Below are 21,042 nucleotides of genomic sequence, written 5' to 3' on the forward strand. Positions count from 1 at the left end.
TGAAATCATACGATCAAACTTCGCGAGGGAGGTGATGTGTGGGCGAGAATGACAGGAATAACATTAGGATCACGTCGATTTTTTTTTAATAAATTTTTTTTGTCCCCCTTAATCAAAAAATTTTCATCCCATTTTCCAATTTTTTTCAATCCGTTTCGTCCAATGAGATTCCTAGTTGTAAATGCGTTATAATTGGTTATGTAATTCTTGAAATTCGTATAAAAGCTCTGTACTTATCGATATAGATAATTCTCTTCACAATATGGACGTCAGTAACGTGCAAATTAGAGGCTCTGTTGTTCCTCACGTAGTCACAGAAACGGAAAATGCATTTCTGAATACATTGTATCTGGTAGCGTTTCCATCACTGGAAGCGTTAAGGAGCGCCATTAGAACTTATGAAATAGCAACGTACTGCCATTATGCGGTGAGAGATTCTCATTTCCATGGAGATCGGAAGCCGTATATTAAATTTGTATGTTGGAGAAAGAGCTATAAAACACCAAGCGGTTCTTCGCAGCCGATTAGACGAAGGAGGTAATTTGATTAGTGTTATTATATTGTTCATTGAGGACTTCAATGGACACACAATGTCCGGCCTTCATCTTTTGTAAGTTTCTTGAAGGTTATTGGACTGTTGTTCGTGGGAATGTGCATCACAATCACGAGTGCAATTCCCTGAGGTACGACTGTAACACATGGATGCGCCGATTAACGGCGGCGGAATTGGAAACAGTGAAGCCACTGCTGATATCTGGAACATCAGCATTCAATGTGATACACTACGCGTACCAATCATATGGGAGACGTCTTACAGCTCAAGATGTTTTCAATATGCGTTACAAAGTGTTCTTGTGCCGCGTGCACCTTTTTCGAAATGTCGTCTTCAGGAAATACTTACACCTGCTGCATGTCAACTGCTTAAGCGGCACATGCGTGTTCCTGTTACTGACTACGTATTGTCGGGGGAGTTTTTCACGGCCGTTGATACTACAGGAACTTACACAGTCTCCAGAAATCCTATTAGTTGTTCCTGTTTCTTTTATGTAGAACACGGAGTCGTATGTCGTCACATCTTGGCATATTGTTCGCACGATAATGTCGAAGTTCACAGAGAAAGCATTGGTGACAGATGGCTGCATTCCAACAGCTACGTAACCACAGTAACAATTGGCAATGAGTTACCGGTACAAGTCGGGCAGACAAACGTCCAAACATCGATTCACTACTTGTGTCGGCGTATGTCTGCTGAACAGCATACCGCTCTACTTAACTATGCTCATCAGTTGCTTAACGATGGATTACCTACGACCATCACAATGCCCGTCGTCCGAAATACCACAGGCACCAACCGTCAACAGAACGTAGATTTGGATGCTACCTTAAATGATGACGAGATTGAAGTAATATCTATGAACTCAGAAGAGTTTACGGACCGAGACAATGAAGAAGACGAACGTGCGCACAATGGCCGACTGTGTGATATTTGCCATCTACGTCAGCCGCCCAGTGAAATAGCTGATGGAAGTGCTTGGATTTTTTGTCCATGCAACGCTATGTTTCATTCGTTCTGTGCCTACGACCCAGCAGAAGTATCACCTGGGTTCAACTGTCCCATGTGCGGCGCTGTCACGGACTCATAGTGGAGTCATCGATCAGGACCTAAGGAGCTGTGTAGAGACCGAGTAAAGGCCCTTTTCAGGGCCACCCACAATTTGATTTAAATTTTGTTTGAATTTCTTGTTTCCATTTTAAGGAGGAGTCATGAAACCATCAATAATTCATTTTACATTCATATGATTTGGTTACTAGGTACAGTAGAGAAATGTAGTAAGATCAGTTCACTAGTACAACAAGATAATTTCTATTGCTAAGGTCAAGTGAACAGACCCTGATCGGTCATCACAATTCCATAGTAATGAAGCTGTAGATTAATAATGATCATCGCTCACTTTATTACCATGCCAACAGCTTTTCAGGTTTTTCAAATTTAAGGTTTCAGTAAACTAATCCGTACAGAAAACGACGTCATATAATGAAGACTTACATGTCTAACAAGTCATTAATAATAATAATAATAATAATAATAATAATAATGGAACATACGAAATGTAATAAGAATGTTTCTTATGAGATTTATCACTGCATCGAATAATTCGATACAGTGATAAATGGTCATTTAGACATTTGATAAATAAATGAACAGTTTAACTTAACAGATTGAAATACGATATTCTAAATACATAATGGTTACTTGATACAATTGACCTTATTCACATTAAGTCATATCATTGAAATAGAAAATTATTTCGTTAGACATAGGCTTGTTCATTGACACTTCATTCAACCAATATTACACATATGCTTGTCAAAAAAAGGTTACTTTTTTCAGCCCCCAAATGCCCTGGTACGGCCGAGAGTGGGGAGAGTCTACTCTCCCTCTCGAAATGCTCTCATATGGCCAGCGAATATATAGCCTCTGCCAGGGAAGTCCTACTCACTGCCTTCTCGTGGCGGGGGTGTTGTTTACGAAAGTGAGAGGACGAAAAGCGAATGTCCGGCGCTATAACCGGATTGGTGGACACGGAGGGTCCACCTAGGGGAGTTGGAAAACCCTGATTCCAAACCAATGGTGCACATGGGCTCCAGTTTCCTGATGGAACGAATGGCGGAAGAACCTGTCATTGGTCAACGACTACCATGGGACTGCATCTCCTCACGATGCTCCACTGCCTTGTGGATCAGACCTTTAGGTCAAAGGCTCCGGGTGTGGCCCCCTAAGAAAACCACCTGCTTCGGTTTGGGCACCCGGGCAGTATCACAGCCCACACACAAATGAATGAAATGACGAACTCTATTGACGATTCTATTCCTGCTCATATTATAAGCAAGACAATTTACGTTATTATTATCATTATTATTATTATTACTATTATTATTATTATTATTATTACTTACCATATCGCTAATTCACCCCCTTTTACCCCCAATTTGTGTATCCTTACTCTTCAACTTATGCATCAGCTCGCTCTTGGTGGAAAATCTGTCCTATCTAAACGATCTCCAGTCACTGTCTGGTTGAAAGTGAATGCTTCCACCGATAATGAATACTGAGGCAGTCTTTCTGAAACCGCGTACGCCGTTCAAGCTGGCTTCCTTCAACGTTCGCACACTAATGCAGATCAGACAACAGATAGGGCTGGCTATGTCTTTGGAAGGTCTTAATGTTGATGTTTGCTGTCTATCCGAAACCCGTATTCAAGACTCTAGTGAAGTACTACAAATCCGCTCTCCATCTGTCTCGAAAAGCTTGTTCCACGTGCGCTTATCCGGGGACCCTGTGGCATCTTCGTCTGGTCTTGCTGGCGTTGGTGTCGCACTAAGCGCTAGGGCTGAGGCAGCACTAATCGATTGGTTCCCCATTAACAGTCGGTTATGTGCTGTTAGATTAGAAAGTTCCATCAAATTGAGAAGAAACCGGCGTGAGAAACGATGTCTTTTCGTCATCTCCGCCTATGCCCCGACAGACTGCAGCCCGGATGCAATCAAGGATGAGTTTTACCATCAGTTAACAGTTCTTCTCCAGAAAGCGCGTTCGACAGATATTGTAGTACTAGCCGGAGACTTGAATGCACAGGTCGGGCGTCTAGGCACAGAAGAGAGTCGTCTAGGTGGCCGATGGGGACTTGTTGGTCGCAGGACAGATAACGGGGACCGTTTGCTGCAACTGTGCACAGACCACAACCTGTTTCTGGCCAGCACTAACTTCCGGCACAGTCATCGCCGGTGTGCCACCTGGCGTCCTCCCTCTGCATCCCAAGCCTGGACTCAGATTGATCACATCGCGATCAGCTACCGCTGGCGTGGTTGTGTACAAGACTGCCGCTCCTTTTGGAGTACCCATCTGGAGTCTGATCATGCCCTGGTCTGCGCCAATCTCACCTTACTTTTCAGTGGCCGAAGGATTGACCACCACCAACGGATTGATATTAGTAAACTGGCTGCAACTTCTGTTGCAAGTAAGTATCGAGCGGAGCTAGCCTCTAGTCTAGCTACCACCCCACCGAAAAGTATAGATGAGCATTGGTTGCATCTTCACGACGCCATGAAAATGGCGAGTAAAGCCGCTTGCGGCTTCACGAAACGTCCCGCTTATAAGCACTGGGTTTCTTCTGGCTCCTTACAACTGATGGAAGCCCGTCGGTCTACTCCGGGTGACCGTGAGTTTGACCACAAACGAAGGCTGTTACGTAATGAAATTGGGCAAAGCTTGCGTAAGGACCGGGAAGCCTGGTGGTCGGAGCGTGCTAATGAGATGGAAGCAGCAGCTGCATCTGGTAACTGCCGGAAGCTCTTCCAACTCATCCGAGCCACTGGCAGCAAGAAGTCTGGTGTGAGTGAAACAATCTACGAGGATGATGGGATGCCAATCACTAACATCTCCCGACGTCTTGGACGATGGGCGGAATTTTTCGAAGGGCAGTTCAACTGGCCTGCTGCTCCGGCAACATCAACCAGCTTGTCCTGCCCCCCATGGCCGGTGACGACTGATCCACCAAACGAGGCGGAAGTCCGCAAGGAACTCCAACTCTTGAAGCGCTACAAATCACCTGGCCCAGATGACTTACCTCCGGCTCTTTTTAAAGATGGTGGCGACTTTCTGACTAAGGAATTGACTGTGTTGTTTGGAAAGGTTTGGGAGCAAGAAAGTGTTCCAACATCATGGAATGAGTCAATAGTCGTCCCTATCTTTAAAAAGGGTTCGCGTTGTTCCTGCAATAACTATCGGGGGATAAGTCTACTTCCGATTGCGTCCAAACTATTGGCTTCTATCATTCTTCGTAGGTTGTTTAAAACCCGAGAACAGATTGACTCGCGAGGAGCAGGCTGGTTTTCGTTCTGGTCGAGGATGCATTGATCACATCTTCACCCTCCGCCAAATGTTAGAACACCGTCATACTTATCGCAAGCCAACAATCGTAGTGTTTCTTGATATCAGGGCGGCCTTCGATTCCTTGGACAGGACTGTTCTCTGGGATTGTCTAATGAAAAAAGGTGTGCCTGAAAAGTTCATTTACCTCTTAAAGGCCCTGTATACCAACACCTCAAGGGAAATGAGGGCATACAACCAGCCTTTCTCCCTTGTTCCATTCGAGCAGTGGGGTTAGGCAGGGTTGCCCGATCTCACCATTCCTCTTCAACTTTGCCATCGACGACATCTTGGAAACAGCTCTGATGGATGTAAGTAATGGCGGTGTGGATCTGTTGCCTGGAGAACGACTTCTCGACCTTGAGTATGCGGATGATATTGTCTTACTGTGCGATAATGCCCAAGGCATGCAATCAGCACTTAATCAGTTGGCAATCAGTGTCCGCAGGTACGGCATGTGTTTTGCACCCTCCAAGTGCAAAGTACTCCTACAAGACTGGCAGGATTCTAATCCTGTACTCACCCTGGATGGTGAGCAGATCGAAGTAGTTGAGAAGTTCGTGTATCTAGGTTGCTATATAAGTGCTGGTGGTGGCGTGAGTGATGAGATTGATGCACGTATAATGAAAGCCAGATCGGCTTATGCCAATCTGGGCCATCTTTGGCGCCTTCGTGATGTTAGTCTGGCTGTAAAAAGTCGGATTTACAACGCGTCGGTGAGAGCAGTTTTGCTCTATGCTTGTGAAACCTGGCCTCTCCGAGTTGAGGATGTTAGACGACTCTCTGTGTTCGATCATCGTTGTCTCCGAAGGATTGCTGACATCCAGTGGCAACACCATGTTAGTAATGCAGAGGTTCGGCATCGTGTGTTCGGGCACAGAGACGATAATTCAATTGGTGTCACCATCTTGAAACACCGACTTCGGTGGCTTGGACATGTTTTACGAATGTCGTCCCAGAGACTTCCACGTCGTGCATTATTTGCCGACCCTGGGACTGGTTGGAAAAAGCGGAGAGGAGGTCAGTGTATGACATGGTGTCGTGGCATGAAAGAGAGCTGCAAAGGGCTAGCTTCTGTTGGTCCTTCACGACTCCTTGGTTGGGGTCCGAGAGATGGTGCAACACAGTGGCTAGAGACGTTATCAGATATGGCTCAGAATAGAAGCCAGTGGCGATCCTGCTGCAACCTTCTTTTACTTTCTACATAAAGTATGGTTCTTACTTTCCTATTTGAAAGAGTCTTCTGGTTGTACATTTTAGTCCGCCTTATCTTTTCATCCCTTCTCTTCCTACTTTCATTATTTTGTGTGGCGCATATGTACCTGGTGCCCTTTTGTACCAATATATATGTGTTTAAATAAATAAAAAAATAAAATTCAGCGATTTACTGTTTAACAGTTTAAGAGGAGTAATTATTATCTCTTTGTGACGGAAAATCTACAAACAGTTTTTCATTGTTCGTCTAGTATGTTTAAAAAAGGGAACTGTTGGATTTGGAAATATAAATCTAGACTTTCTAATTTATAAACGTTTACAATGTTATTTACAAAGAAAAATAAAAAATTCAGATCATTATTTTGAAAGGCTGTGCACTTAAAAAAACATTGGCTGTTAACATTAGCTGCCAAAAAATATTATGCCCACCTCACAAATACAATTACCGTATTACATGACTGAGTACAACACTAACATGTATTTTAGGCGATCATTAATAAGTGATCAGTTACAAATAATGTACAGGTCAACATATTTTATGCTTTTAATGGATTTGCAGAAAAAAACCTGGATAACAATATTGCGTTCATTTTCGACACCCTTTCCAAAGCTAAAATGATCAACTTTTTGGTATTAAGAATAACGGTTTGCAAAATAACTGAATTATAAAGACTATTTGCTTTTTTCTCAGACATTATTTACTAATTTCAGACAGCGTAAAAGTTGCTTCATTTACCCATCTTTTACGGTTAGCGTGACTTCGGCATGACCCATTCACTTTCTCTTCATCATAATTTATTCATATATTTACACGAATATAACGTTTATTAAAAGAGCGAACTATGTGTTAAATTAACTTATGGGAATACTTAAATGAAAATGTGTTCACTAATTGTGTATTAAACATTTGACTACCTTTGAAATTCAATAATCACCATTATCAATTATTAATAACAGTTGTCAGTTTTTTTCAAAAATTAACTTTCAATGATCTACACATTATTATTACTCTTGTCACGATAACTGATAACTTTAGTTGCATTTCTACTTCATAAAAAAATTATCCCGATATACAGGAGTATAGCAGGGTAATGAAAAGGATTTGTTTTTGTTTTTTTTCGAAGTTAAAATTTTTTACAAAACTCAGATGGAACAATGCGAAAATAGTTAATTATTGTAAATGATAATCGGATGTAAAAATGTCAATTCTTACATCCAATAAAAGCACTTTATTCTAGTTCGATTTGAACGAATCAGATTACAAAACTGCACCATTTACAGCCAATTAAAAAATTATTACAGGTGACAAAATGTTTGTTCATTTTCACTTGAGCACACACTTTCAAAGACAAATCCACCAATCACCGATTGCTAAATTTTTTTCACATCCTTCATTTTCGAAAAAAAGGGTGGTAGGGGATAATACGAGCCGTGATTCTAATGTCAATCGAATGACAGTGATTGGTTGTCTTGATGAGTCATACATTAGATAGGATGACAGGTGTTATGTGTGTTATATATATTCCCCTATCCTTATTATGTATTGACTGTTCCTTGTTGATGGACACTTATTGTTGGATACTTATTGATTGACTGTTCTTTGTGTCGGATTTTGGTGTGGAAATATATTGACGTTATAGTCAGGCTAATCTCGTGTTCTTGATCTGAGTTGTGTTGAAGTCCTGTAGAATAGACGCTGGGTGGGAATCTAGTGTAGATATTCGTCTAAGATAAATTAACGTCCCACATACGTGTAAGAAGTAAAAGGACTGTTATAACAAGAACCCCTACTGTTATAACCAGCATCCTCCTCTCTTTTATGTTTATAACAATTGGCGACGGCATCCTTATGTTTATAACAGTGACGTAAGTTGGCAAAAGCCAAACGAGCTTTTTGAATCCGTGCTGAGATTTCATCAGACACCTACCCATTAGGGCTGATCAGACTTCCAAGACGAGTGAGGTTGTCGACGCGTTCGATTACTTCACTCCCTATCCTTAGTTCAGGTGTTGACGCAGGCCAGTCCTGGAGCAACAATTTACATTTAGAGGGGGAGAAACGCATCCCAAACATCCTGGCATTATTACTCAGTTTTAACAGAAGACTGCGTCTTGTCAGCGTCTTCACCAAACAGGACTGTCATCTGCGTATTCTAAGTCGCTTAGTGGACCTCGTGGTAGGAGATCAATTCCTGTAAATTCAGTAGAAGAGAGTGTTATTTCCAGCAGTAGGTCTATAGTGAAATTGAACAAAAATGGGGATAGTGAACAGCCTTGTCGGACACCATTTTAGGTTGTAAAATCAGATGACAGTTTGCCATTAGCTCTCTCCCGATTGGTAGTAATCGAGCAAAGAGCCTTTACAAGGCTTATGTACTGCTGAGGTACACCTCCCAGTGACAGACACTGCCACAGAGCCTCTCAGTCTACAGAGTCAAATGCTGCTTTTAAGTCAACAAAAACTATCATTGTCTGACGCCGATAAGCATGCCTGTGTTCTAAACCTGACGAATAGTGAATATGTGGTCGACACAGCCACGACCAGGTCTGAAGCTAGTCTGATTTTCTCGTGTTTGGAGTCCATCAGCGTTAGTTAAGTGCCCGAGAATTATTGAGGCTAATATTTTAGATACTATATTATTCAAACTAATTCCTCTATGGTCATCACAGGATGATTTTGGCCCCTTCTTATATATTGGGACAATAAGTGATTGTGACCAGTCGGATGGGATTACGTACAACTCCCAGATTTTAGCCAGAATATTAGTCAACCTAGTCGCTAAAATTGGGCCACCATATTGGGATTCGCGAGATGATAGCAATCGATGGTTAGTGACCTTGAATGACATGGCTCAAAATCGTTTGCAATGGCGAAGGTGCATCCACTATTTGTGCTCTCCCAAATTTTAATCTTCTGAATCCTTCATGTCCCTATCTTTTTTCTCTTTCCAAATTTATTTCACTGGATTATACTCCTTCAATAACATCTTCAAACCCTAGTCTTTCCAACTACTGCTTATACTCTTACTACTTCTATCACTATAGGATTTGAATCGACAACTGCATGTCTGTGCTGTGGTATGGCAACTTGAACTGATGTACGTACGTACGAAGTTCCAGATTGTGATTGACTGATATGCTTTCTTATACTAATTTCGGCCATAAACTCAGCAGATGATCTTTACTATATTCCGTATAGTTAGTCTTAGATCGCTGTATGACAAATAAGAAAAAATTGTTTTCGAGACGGCAACATAGCAGTTATATGTTTTGACTGGTAACTAGCATACTAACCAATACGCTTAGTTATTTCATCGATATGAGCATTACAGTACAATAATCATGTGGAAAGTACGCAGATAAAATTTAATATAAAAGTACAGATTATCAACTCCGTAGGAAAGTTCACTTTAGACATCAGCACATCACATTATTAGTGTCCGTGGATGCTAAACACCGTCGAGTCATATAAGTCATACAAGCATCCAAATGGTTTGGATGAAACAAGAAAACAAACCCTTGACAATCACTGTATATATATATATATATATTCAAGTTATGTTTAAGAAAACTCATGACATCCAGCACCAAGAAAAACAAAATCGAGTTGTTGACGAAAATGACTTACATTTTCTACAAAAACTTTTCGAGCCGAATCCAATGTTTTAGGATCCACGTTTATTGCTTTAGGTGCCTCTTCTAAATATTTCTTGTATTGGGCAGCTTCCTCAGCCTAAAGTTATAAAAGTTAAAACAACTCTTTGTAAACTATACATCGGCCAACAACACACTTTCAGAGCATACTAGAAACTAAAAGCAGATTCATGTTGAAATAAATCAGAAACAAACGCAGTAAACAAGATAGGATTATGCACACGTGTGACTCAAGGTACGAGACGCCTAGCAATGTTTACAAATAAATTTATGATTCCGAATGAAAGTAAAAGTATCGGAAATCATATACTTTCCGTATAAGGTCCTTTACAAAGTGATGTTCAGAGGTGATACTATGAATTTATCATGTTGAATTAGATTGAATTCGAAACAGCTATGCATTAATACATAGCGGTCGAAATTATTAGAAGTGCCTTTTTAACATTTGCGAACATGATCTATACTCAAAAAGCAAAGTTTCTGCAGTAGATTCTGTTCACAAGTACGTTAAGGAATATTCTAAAATGTAACAAATTAATATTTGCATCCAGAACATTTTGAAATTACCTTTTAATCGATCAGGATTATGAACATCATAAACGTCAGTGACAAATAGAAGATCAGGCTTTTGTACTCAAGTTTAAATTTGCAACTTACTAAAAACATTATAAGAGAATCTTGATTAATTCAGATATGCGCTATAATTTTCTGTAATTTACCATGCACTGACTGTAGTTGTATATTATTTATAAGACATCCTGATTCATAAAATAATCAGTAATAGACCACCGATCTTCAACACAGTTCAAATAAGCTCGAAGTTGTATCAAGCCCTGTCCATTAGATATGTCAAAAGTACGGTAGTGGGTGATGTTTGAAATACTCTGGGGGAGTTGGAGTTAAGTGACGGCTCATAGAACATTGCAACATAATTCCCAAGGCAAAAATATTTATATTCGTTAACCTATAGTCACAACGACAGAATTTCATTACGTTCTTTATCAAACCAATAAAGTAAAGAATATAGAGAAAAACATACTACGAGTAACAAATAACTTTAGTGAGACATTAAATTTTACTTCAGATTACTAATATCAGTTTACAGGTTGGTTTCATAATCAATTTCGTGTGTAGTACTCAACATAGCTGCTAACTTGATATGATGGTCGTGTTTGCATACCGTGATGACTCAATCGAGCACTATTAGCTCAGATACTTGTTCCTCTATGCTCTACCGTGCTAAGAAGGGATTTTGGAGAGTGGTAAAGCTTAAATAAGTAGACTCATGGTCTGAGAGCAAGGTCGTACTGTCAACTGTATAGGGGTGCAGTGACAGTAGTGTTTCCCTTAAGTAACTAGTATCTGTAGGGATGCGGCGTTTTCAAAACGGAAGAGGGTTAGGGAAGGTCGACTTTTAAATACTACACTTCACATTGCTCCACGGATTTTCTCGGTGATACGAGCCTAAAAACAGTGGCTCAGCTTATCTAAAACTACTCCAAAAAGACTGTTATAGGCCACAGGTACTTGTCCCTTGGGAACTGAGATGACACTCTCAGGTCGTTGCAACCACAACTAATCTAGTTGAATTTTCAAGTACCTCGATTGGAACAGTCTTTTCGCGATGCGGATGACAGGGAAGTGATGATCAAACTCATAACTTTAACAGCACACATCACCTTGTACATAACCAAACCCTGTCTTGATTACTGGATATTTCCTTCTATTTCCATGATTAAACCTCATTTATCTTCGACTCCTCAGACATGTACCAGTGTTAACAACTTGAATTCAAAAATGCTATACAAGGTTTCTTGAAATCATGCTTCAAGCCACGTGTTGAAGCCTTTAATGTTCGAACCCTATGTTGAAAATTACAGTAGGCATCACTAATTAAGACGAAAAAATCTCGTGTCATAGATGGACGCAGTGTTTCCAAAACACGCATACGGAATGTAATCACTGAAGTCAATAATTTGAACTCACCTGGGTAGTATGGAGAGTTAATGCGATATGTCCTTTATGTATCTGAAGGCGCGATAGCAACTCATTGTGGTTTTGATGTAGGTGTAGCACTAAATCTGATACCAGAAAAGGTTCTTCTCACCTAGATTCCAGTCTATAATTGCTTATGTACCCTTTATCTTATTGGAACAGTAGAAATTTGGAGAAATAGGGACACACCATTATCCTTTTATTGTCCCTCTATGTTCAGAACGATGACTATCTGCTGCAATCATCCTCAGACTTCAAGCATACGGGAAGACACTGTTTACCTGAGTGCTCTCAAAATCAACACAACGATAGACACAAATTGATCGTATTGTCATCAACACCTTTGGAGGTTCGATAGAAGGGTATCGTTCATTCAGGGGTGTATGTTCGGACTATGATCATGGCTTAGTGAGAGTTAGAATTTTTTATTTGCTTTACTGAACGTGGGAAGACTCTTTAGATATCAACTCTAAGGTGAAAAAGTCAAGGAGAAATTCGGGGGAGTTAGCTAAGCACAAAGTCGGTCATAAAGAGGCAGTTCACTCTCCAAAACGTGTGATGATATTCAAAAAGCTGCGAACACAGCAGAAGAATCTATCAACAATTTGACCCAAAAAGGTTTGAAGAGCCCAGTGGATTTCGGTGGTGTCGACTAAATAGACGGATGTTCGAAAACGCATTACTTCAGGCTCTCAGAACAACGAAGAGTAGCGAAAACTCGTACGTAAATTAAAATAAGACTGAGCAATTATTGTGAGCAGTGGTGGACAATGGAAGCAGGAGGGATGGGAAAAGCAGTGAAGATAGGTAACACTAGACAACTTACTTAGCTCGTCAAGGAAACAGGTGTTGTAAAAGCATCCATCAGTGAGACTATTTCGAGAAAAGATAGAGCTATTATTTACTCTTAGTCCGGGAGGTTAGATGATAAGAACATTTTATGAGACGGTTTGACAGGCTTCTAGCTGCCCTTTAGTTGCTATCTTCAAACAACCTGGATGGAAAATTGACAAGAATTCTCCAGCTCTTAGTGAGGTTCAAAAGGCAAGAGAAAGCAGCATGTCCAAATGGATTAGCCCCAGAGACTTTAAGGGATGATGTTCCAGTTTTAGCTGCGAAACTGACTGAGATACAAATTAGAGTTCGGGATCCAAACACAGTTTCATTTGACTAGTTTCGTTAGTTTATAAGAGAAGGCAGAAATGCTCCTGTGACATAGAGAATCAGTTTGACCAATACTATATCTAAGGTACTACCATATAGAGTGATCTGATGCATTATGGGAATATGTAAATGATCTACACATAATAATATCTTAAGGACAAAAGAATGATTGTTGTTTGTTGCTATCCCGACATTTGCTTTTGAATGTTTGGAAGCACACCTCCCTGCGCGATTGTAGCTTAGGTAGCGTCATTAATGGAGCCATATAACTGTTGGGCGACATAATTTGAGAACCACCAGTAGCTTTCCGTAATAGGAGCATCTGAAAACTTTTAAACAGGATTTGACGACCCATATACTGACATAACGGCGGAAAAAATCAATATAATAGGCCTCATTCTGTGAACGCATCTTAGGATCTCATGGACTGCATCCCTCATCGAGCTGCTTATCATAATCTTATGTGGACCCAACTAGATCGAAACAATCATATCTGAGATTCGTCTTCTAATACACAAATCCTGAGTAATTACCAAACATGACAACTAACGCACACTGTCGACTTGGCCAAAGGCACAACACCTACTGTCAGTATGACGATATAATAATCTGCTCATAGCTTTCAAAGCCTGACAAACATTGAAGGAATAGCGAGAGGGGCTTATAAATCATTCCAAATGTCTAGATAAAATTCATTTGAGACAAACAAAATGTATGTGTATTGGTCCGAAGAACTCACATTGTCAAAAGTGGGTATGACAGGAACCGAGACAATGTAATTGATCGTGAGAAGAAATAGCGCGAAGATAATCTGAAGCTATTAGTGTATAATGTTTACCTCAAACATACCATCTCAGAGACAACAACCAAGCTTTCCAGTTTCAAGTACCACCAACTAGGACCTCGAGTCCAATTAAGTTGCTTTGATAGAGAAAAACAAATCATTGAAAACACTTCGAAAGAATTTCATCGGAATAAATCACAGTCTGATATAAAAGACACAACTACACAACCATCCACAAATAGATCTATAAACGTTTACTATGCAACAGCATCATAAAAATTGATACACAAATTCTTGTTTATATATTGGCTTATTGTATGCTGAACATTCGTCTCCATATCAGTGTGCCTTATGTCATCTTTCTATCTGTAAAGACCATCTGAGAGGACATTCAAAGAAAGTTGAAAGACCAAAATCAAATCATTCACATCTAGAGTTCCGTTTCTCTCCCCAAGTAGTGAATTACTGAAATTGTCTACCAGAACACGTAATATCATCACCTTCTGTTTATTTATTCAAAATGAGATACGATCTGCACGTCCCTACAAATTGCATAAACTAATATAGAATAATTGACTTCCTATCCTTATTACAGATGGCGGATTAGTTTGAATTGCGATATTCACCGGTACGTTTACCATTCATTCAACAATATTGTATTCTATAAGGTAAACAGCACACTTTGTAGCAAATACTTATTTTAGGCTTCATTATAAATATAGCAATATTGGTGGCTGACGGTGTGAGAGATCTAGAGGACCAATCAAATAGCTGCAGGAGTGAGGAGATACAACTTAGCGTTGCTCAGAATCAGTGAGACCCATGGGACCCAAGCTGGTTAGAAAACCATAGATTTAAGGAAAATGCTCTGCTGCTCAAATTATGAAGACGAAAACACTTCCCACAAGCACTGACGCTGTCCAGACGTACACGAAGCACATGTCAAGAATGAAAATCTCATAGATTCAGAATCATCAAAGCGTCCTTTAGAACAAAGTAGGAGATGTAGGGATCTACTTTTATGAAAAGAACGCGGTTATTGTAATGGAAACATTCGTTATTATTGTGGGACCATTGACACCATCGAACGGGTATGATCACATACTCACAAGATGAACCGGAGCTATTCTCATTACGTCTATTACGGCGGAGACAGTTGTTTACCGCAACAATCGGTACGAAACCTTACCGCTCGTCCTCTTAGGTATCAGAACGAGCTTAAAGACAGATATTCAATGTTCCCTACATCTAATTCGAACCCCACACCAGATACCCTATGGACCCTATTCTCACGTCCCAGTCAACAGCACTTGTCATCTGCACAATCTTCAGACTCACTTCCAGATCAGCAGATCACGCCGCCCATGACTTCGGACGAGATAGTAGTCTCATGAGGTACGAATGAGACTACCGTCTCACGTTCAGGTCGCCGGGTAAACACACCCGTACGCTTTCGTGACTAACCTATCAATCAACAAAAGATACGATATAGGACTCTATCCCTATACTACATGCATGCTACACCCTTCTCCATTTCTTTGGTTTTTTATCCTGAGTCCACGCTCCCGAACATTGCCCTGTTGGTACCATGTACTTCAGTCAACCTTGGCGAAAGCTGGCCTGATACCCCACGCTCTTGTCAACGCACTCAGTTGAAGTCCTGTCCTCAAATATGCGTGTCATACGTATGGTCTCGAAAGTGGTCGTTATGGTCGCTTGTAGTTCCTTGGTTCAATGTTGTTCCGTCCTACGTTTGCAGTGCCTTCCGTTCCAGACCCCTAAGAACACAATCGTCAGATTCCGGATGCAAAAACACTATGGTGTGTTATAAAACTCAAGCGAGAAACATAACATGTTACTCCTGATACCTTCCTATATAAAAGATCTTCGGTGACAACTCAAGGATCAAAGATCGCTTCTTGTTTGTCAACCCTTTCTTAGTACAATGACACGTTGCCAATCAGTCCCATGAGCGAAGCCGCTGCCTATCGAAAGTGTGAACCGTTTCCAGCTGTGGCCAGCTGTAGTGATCTACGTTTACGAAGAGGCGCGGTTGGTGTAATGTAAACATTTATTATTATAACCAACTGTACCAGTAGTTGTCTCACTGTACCTTTATGCTTAATTGTAATAAAGACACACTCCATAAACGATCGAAGAATTCAGGATGGCCGGCTTTCAGACAAATCAAGAGTGAGAAAGCAGCAGGCCCAGATAACACATCAGCTGAAGCACTGAAGTCAGACACAGAAGTAACAGGAAACATGCTTCATGCTCTATTCAGGAAGATTTGCAAGGAAGAACAAGTGTCGATGTACTGGAAAGAAGGACATCTCAACAAGATACCAAAGAAAGGAGATCTCAGCAAATGTAAGAACTATAGAGGCATCACACTACTATCGGTACCAGGAAAAGTTTTCAAAAGAGTGTTGCTCAACCGGATGAAAGACTCAGTGGACACCCAACTTCGGCACCAACAGGCTGGATTCCGCAAGGATCGGTCGTGCACAGACCAAATCGCAACACTACAGATCATTGTTGAACAATCAATTCGATGGAACTTGTCATACGACGAACCACACTGCAAAGTTGTGCATGGAGGCCAGATGACAGACGCATTCCAATTAAGGACCGAAGTCAGACAAGCCTGCATACTCTCCCTCCTTCTCTTTATTTTGGTGGTTGACTGGATTATGAAGACCTAGACATCTGAGGGGGAAGCACGGGATACAGCGGACAGCTCGGAATCAATTAGAAGATTTGGGCTTCTCTGATGACCTGGCCCTTCTATCTCAAACACACGAACAAATGCAGATGAAGACAACTAGTGTAGCAGCAGCCTCGACGTCAGTAGGCCTCAACATACACAAAGGAAAAACCAAAATCCTTAAATACAATACAGAGAACACCAACCCAACCACGCTTGATGGATAAGCTCCGGAAGATGTGGAATCATTCACGTACCTATCGGGGCAGCATCATCAGTGAACAAGGAGGATCTGATGCAGATGTAAAGGCAAGGATTGGCAAAGCAGGGACAGTATTTCTACAGTTGAAGAACATACGGAAATCAAAACAACTGTCAACCAACATCAAAGTAAGAATCTTCAATACGAATATCGAGGAAGTTCTACTGTACGGAGCTGAAACGTGGAGAACTACTACAAACACCATCAAGAAATTACAAGTATTTATAAACAATTGTCTACTCAAGATACTCGATGTCCGTTGACCGGATAACATCAGCAACACCCTACTGTGGGAGAGGACAAACCAGCTTCCAGCTGAAGAGGAAATTAAGAAAAGACATAGGAAGTGGATAGGACATACATTGAAGGAATCACCAAACTGAATTACGAGGCAAGCCCTAATTTGGAATCCTGAGGGGAAGCGGAAAAGAAAAAGGCCGAAGAACACACCACGTCGGGAATCGGAAGCAGACATGAAAAGAATGAATAGTAACTGGAAAGCATTGTCCAGGGCAAGGTTGGATGGAGAGTGACGGTGGTCGGTCTATGCTCATCCACGAGAGGTAACAGGACAAAGCAATCAAAAGTGTAAGTAAATACTTAAAGCTCATAGGTTGTCTAAAGGTCATATAAAAATTTACTTCCTAAAAAGCAATACTCTTTGCGATTTCTTGATATGAGATAAATTCGAAGTAGAGCGAAATCAGTTGCTGTGATGCGTAATAAACAACCTGAATAATTAATTCAAATCAGTGATGAGACTATAATTTATGGATGAACCAATCTGATATACGGTGTGTCTTGAATTTTGGCGCGGGGGAACGTACATTTGCCTATATAATGGAATGGTCGAAAAGTCATGCCACTAGTTCTTGCTCGCATGTTACATGTTGTCGAGAATAATAGATCAACTTTTGGCGCTTCTTCTGAAGGTTATAACTTTTTTTCACGTGGTTATATTTTTTCTTATTATTAGTGTTTCCTTCTAATTTAACAACATTTATTAGTGAAAAAATACTTTATTTCTGATAGGGCTCTATTAATTTGACACCCCATCCTGTGACTCAACGTAGTACATTAAGCTCACTATCTTGCACGCTGTCCACCTCTCCTCGTTCATCATTATTAATATATTAGCTCCTAGCAAATATTGATCTGACTCTACCATAGAACTTTACACATCTAGTAAGTAAAAATATAACAGTCGCTGCTCACCCAATACAAAATTTATATTTACATTACTTCTAATAATGTCCAGGTCATCTAAAAGACACATAATCTCTCCTGATGCTCATAGCACGTGCAAAAGATCTAAATCCACCACTCACGCGAATAATGTGAAGCTTTCTAAACACACTGATCAGTCTGCATCATACTCTGATCTTTCTACAGCTACACTAGACGTGCACCATGTACTTGGGCATGACCTGTCACTACCTTGCATCTCGCTTGTAGATATAAATAAGAGTAATCACATACCACCTAGCCCGACATCATTTGACAGCCCACTCATCACACGTGAGCGGTATTTAGACAGTGTGGTTGACTCCATACGCACAATAAATCCACAATCGGTCATCCTGTGTAGCGGCCAACAGAGTGCACATAAGCCCACCTACAGTAGCCAGCCTAATAATGTAGATCTCGACTACTCACCCAAACATATACCTTATCCCCCAACTAAGTACGCACAAGATGATCACCCGGTAGACACTTGCAACAAATGTGTATGCAACCATATAGACCATAATAATGTTGATAAAAACTCTAATAATCTCACCAGTGATAGTTCTAAAAGCAGTCAAATAAAATCTAGCCTCACCCAAACTATTCAAGACCTATTATCGTATAAATACCTAATCAGTGTTCCGGAAAATCCTGATCTCAAAATTATAAAAAACACTAAAAAAATAATTGAACACATATCAGCTGAAGTGCTGAAAAGACTTCAGTGTATGCACAATGTCATTGTGTATATTATACCTGATAGTACGAACCTAAAGCCTGCTAAAAATACTCTGCTAGAAGAATGTGGACTGTCGCAATCTTGGTTTGTAGCAAGAAGATTACGTAAAACACAGACTAAAGCCTCTTGTCCCATTCTATTTCAGTTTGGTAGTATCATAAAAACCAATCACCTTCTTAAAAGTCATTCTTTACTGAGGCGTATTCCAACCTTTAAGAAAGTTAGAGTCACCCATAACAAGACTGCTATCCAACGTCGAAACTCCAGTGAAGTGCAAAACAATCAACCCAGCCTACGTGGTAGCGGCAGTTACAACGTTGGCCATAGAGCTATCCCTAAAACACCATACCCCGCCCCTCCCAAAAACGGAGGCACGTCGCATACTGCTACTAGTCCTAAGAACAAGACTAAACACCAGGCAGCTGTAACCATTCACCCTAAGCCCAAACACTCAACTACATCAAAATGCCCACCCACTTATGCCTCTACAGTTTCAAAGCACTGTTCTTGTGGCTCCGATAGAAAGCCAAAACCCAACCCTCACACCAATCGCTCTAATAGCTATAACCGCCCAAACACTGTAATGCGAAATAATACTAAATTCTCTCTAAACACCCACAAGTACTCCAGCACTTTCAATACACAACATGCACCTACTCATAGCAGTCGAATGCACTACAACAAGCATAGTGAACTGGCAGTGCCCCCCTATCCTAACGTGAGGTTACACCCGACAAAAACCACACTTACACATGATGCCAGTAAGCCATATAGCTTGAAACATGAAAGCTACAGGAATCAGCACAGCCCACACAACAGGAGCACCACCCCCGGCAACAATGTCAGACAATCATGCAATAATTATTTGGAACATACAACTCCCCTAACTACCCGTAATAGGAGTATAACACCCCACTGCACACAAGGCAACCATAATGTTGACCTGCTTGGGGACCCACCTATCGATTCTAAATACTACCAGAGCCAAACCACCCTTTATAACTCTCTGATCTCCCCTAATTTGGTACACACACCACCTCATCCTTTTTTATCTCTCTCCCCCCCAACAGTATTGCTATGGGGTCTCCAAATGTTGAGGGCGACAATTCCACTATTCTGAGACCACCTTCTATACACTCCGACCTGATGGGGAGTGACACATCTTTCTCACCGTCGATAACTGTCTCTAGTCTTAAAAGCTCCTTGACGGAACATGATCACCCCCCAAATACACCGCCCATCCATTTAACTCATCCGCTTCTACCCAACACTCCTGAACATACTTCTTTCGCCAAACTAACCCCCGACCACCTTTCTCCCGTTAACTATGCTGGTATTAAACTAAACAAGCAAGAACGTAGAGCCAATACTCCCACTTTTTCCTCTTCTCATAGCAAAAGCGACAAACCACAGGGTTTACAGCACACCATTTTACTAGACAAACACTCATCCTTCCTGAAACTAATGTTAACCAATGCCCAATCTATTCAGAATAAGATGATTCATCTACGCGCCCTACTACTTTTACACAACCCCTCACTTGTTTTGATAACGGAAAGTTGGTTGTCCTCCGATATCACAGACACATACCTCCAAATAGACACGTATGAGCTCTACCGCTATGATCGAGTCACCAAGAAGGGTGGCGGTTGTCTCACATATGCATCAAAAAATATGAGGGCGGAAATCTTTAGTGATCATATCCTCAGTAAAGTACCAGATTCGATATGGCTTACTGTACACACCCTTGAATGTAAAATACTAATCGGATGTTTATATGGAGCTCTGAATACCCCCAGTCTGACTGACACCATTATAAGTGAGTCATTTGCTAAGGCTGCCTCGCTTGACTTCGCCTACAAAATTGTTTGTGGTGATTTCAACCTTCCAACCATGAACTGGAAGGCACATTCTGGCCCACCGTGCTACGAAGGAATACTAAGGTCCTTAGACATACACGGTTGGCAGCAACATGTTAACCTGCCTACCCGAAATCACAACGTTGTTGACTTGATATTCTGTCACAATGTCACGCCAACATCAATGGTGGTTGGCGAGAAGTTCCATAACAGCGATCATAAAAGTCTTCTGCACCCTTCCGATTCTTGCAAAGCGCAAAAAATTAAAGACATTAAATACGTGTTTTTAATATAGAGACTATGCAAACGCCGACTGGAGTAACTTTCGGTTTCTTATGAAGCATTCTGACTGGAACACTTTCTTCACCAGTGATAACCTTTTAGAAACACTGGAAATATTCAATACTACCACCAAATCTGCACTAGACACTACCATCCCTTCTAAAATTGCTTTCAAAACAATTGCTCCCTACATCAACCAAAAGGCTAAGTCTAAGCTACGAAAA

At 40.9% G+C, this 21,042-nt stretch overlaps 1 protein-coding gene across 1 annotated transcript in view; it reads right to left on the reverse strand.

Annotated features, from left to right (window-relative positions):
• Nucleotides 1–21,042, reverse strand: part of Smp_144560 (putative nucleobindin) — a gene marked incomplete at its 5' end in the record, with an annotated part of 59,369 nt that overhangs the window by 26,589 nt on the left and 11,738 nt on the right. Inside the window, 2 exons of the mRNA XM_018794470.1 lie at nucleotides 9,774–9,878; nucleotides 13,179–13,261. Of these exons, the coding sequence (XP_018648880.1) occupies nucleotides 9,774–9,878; nucleotides 13,179–13,261 (188 nt within the window). The remainder of the gene's footprint in view (nucleotides 1–9,773; nucleotides 9,879–13,178; nucleotides 13,262–21,042) is intronic.

This window comes from Schistosoma mansoni, chromosome 1, assembly GCF_000237925.1.
Source record: "Schistosoma mansoni strain Puerto Rico chromosome 1, complete genome".
NCBI classification, from domain to species: Eukaryota; Metazoa; Platyhelminthes; class Trematoda; order Strigeidida; family Schistosomatidae; genus Schistosoma; species Schistosoma mansoni.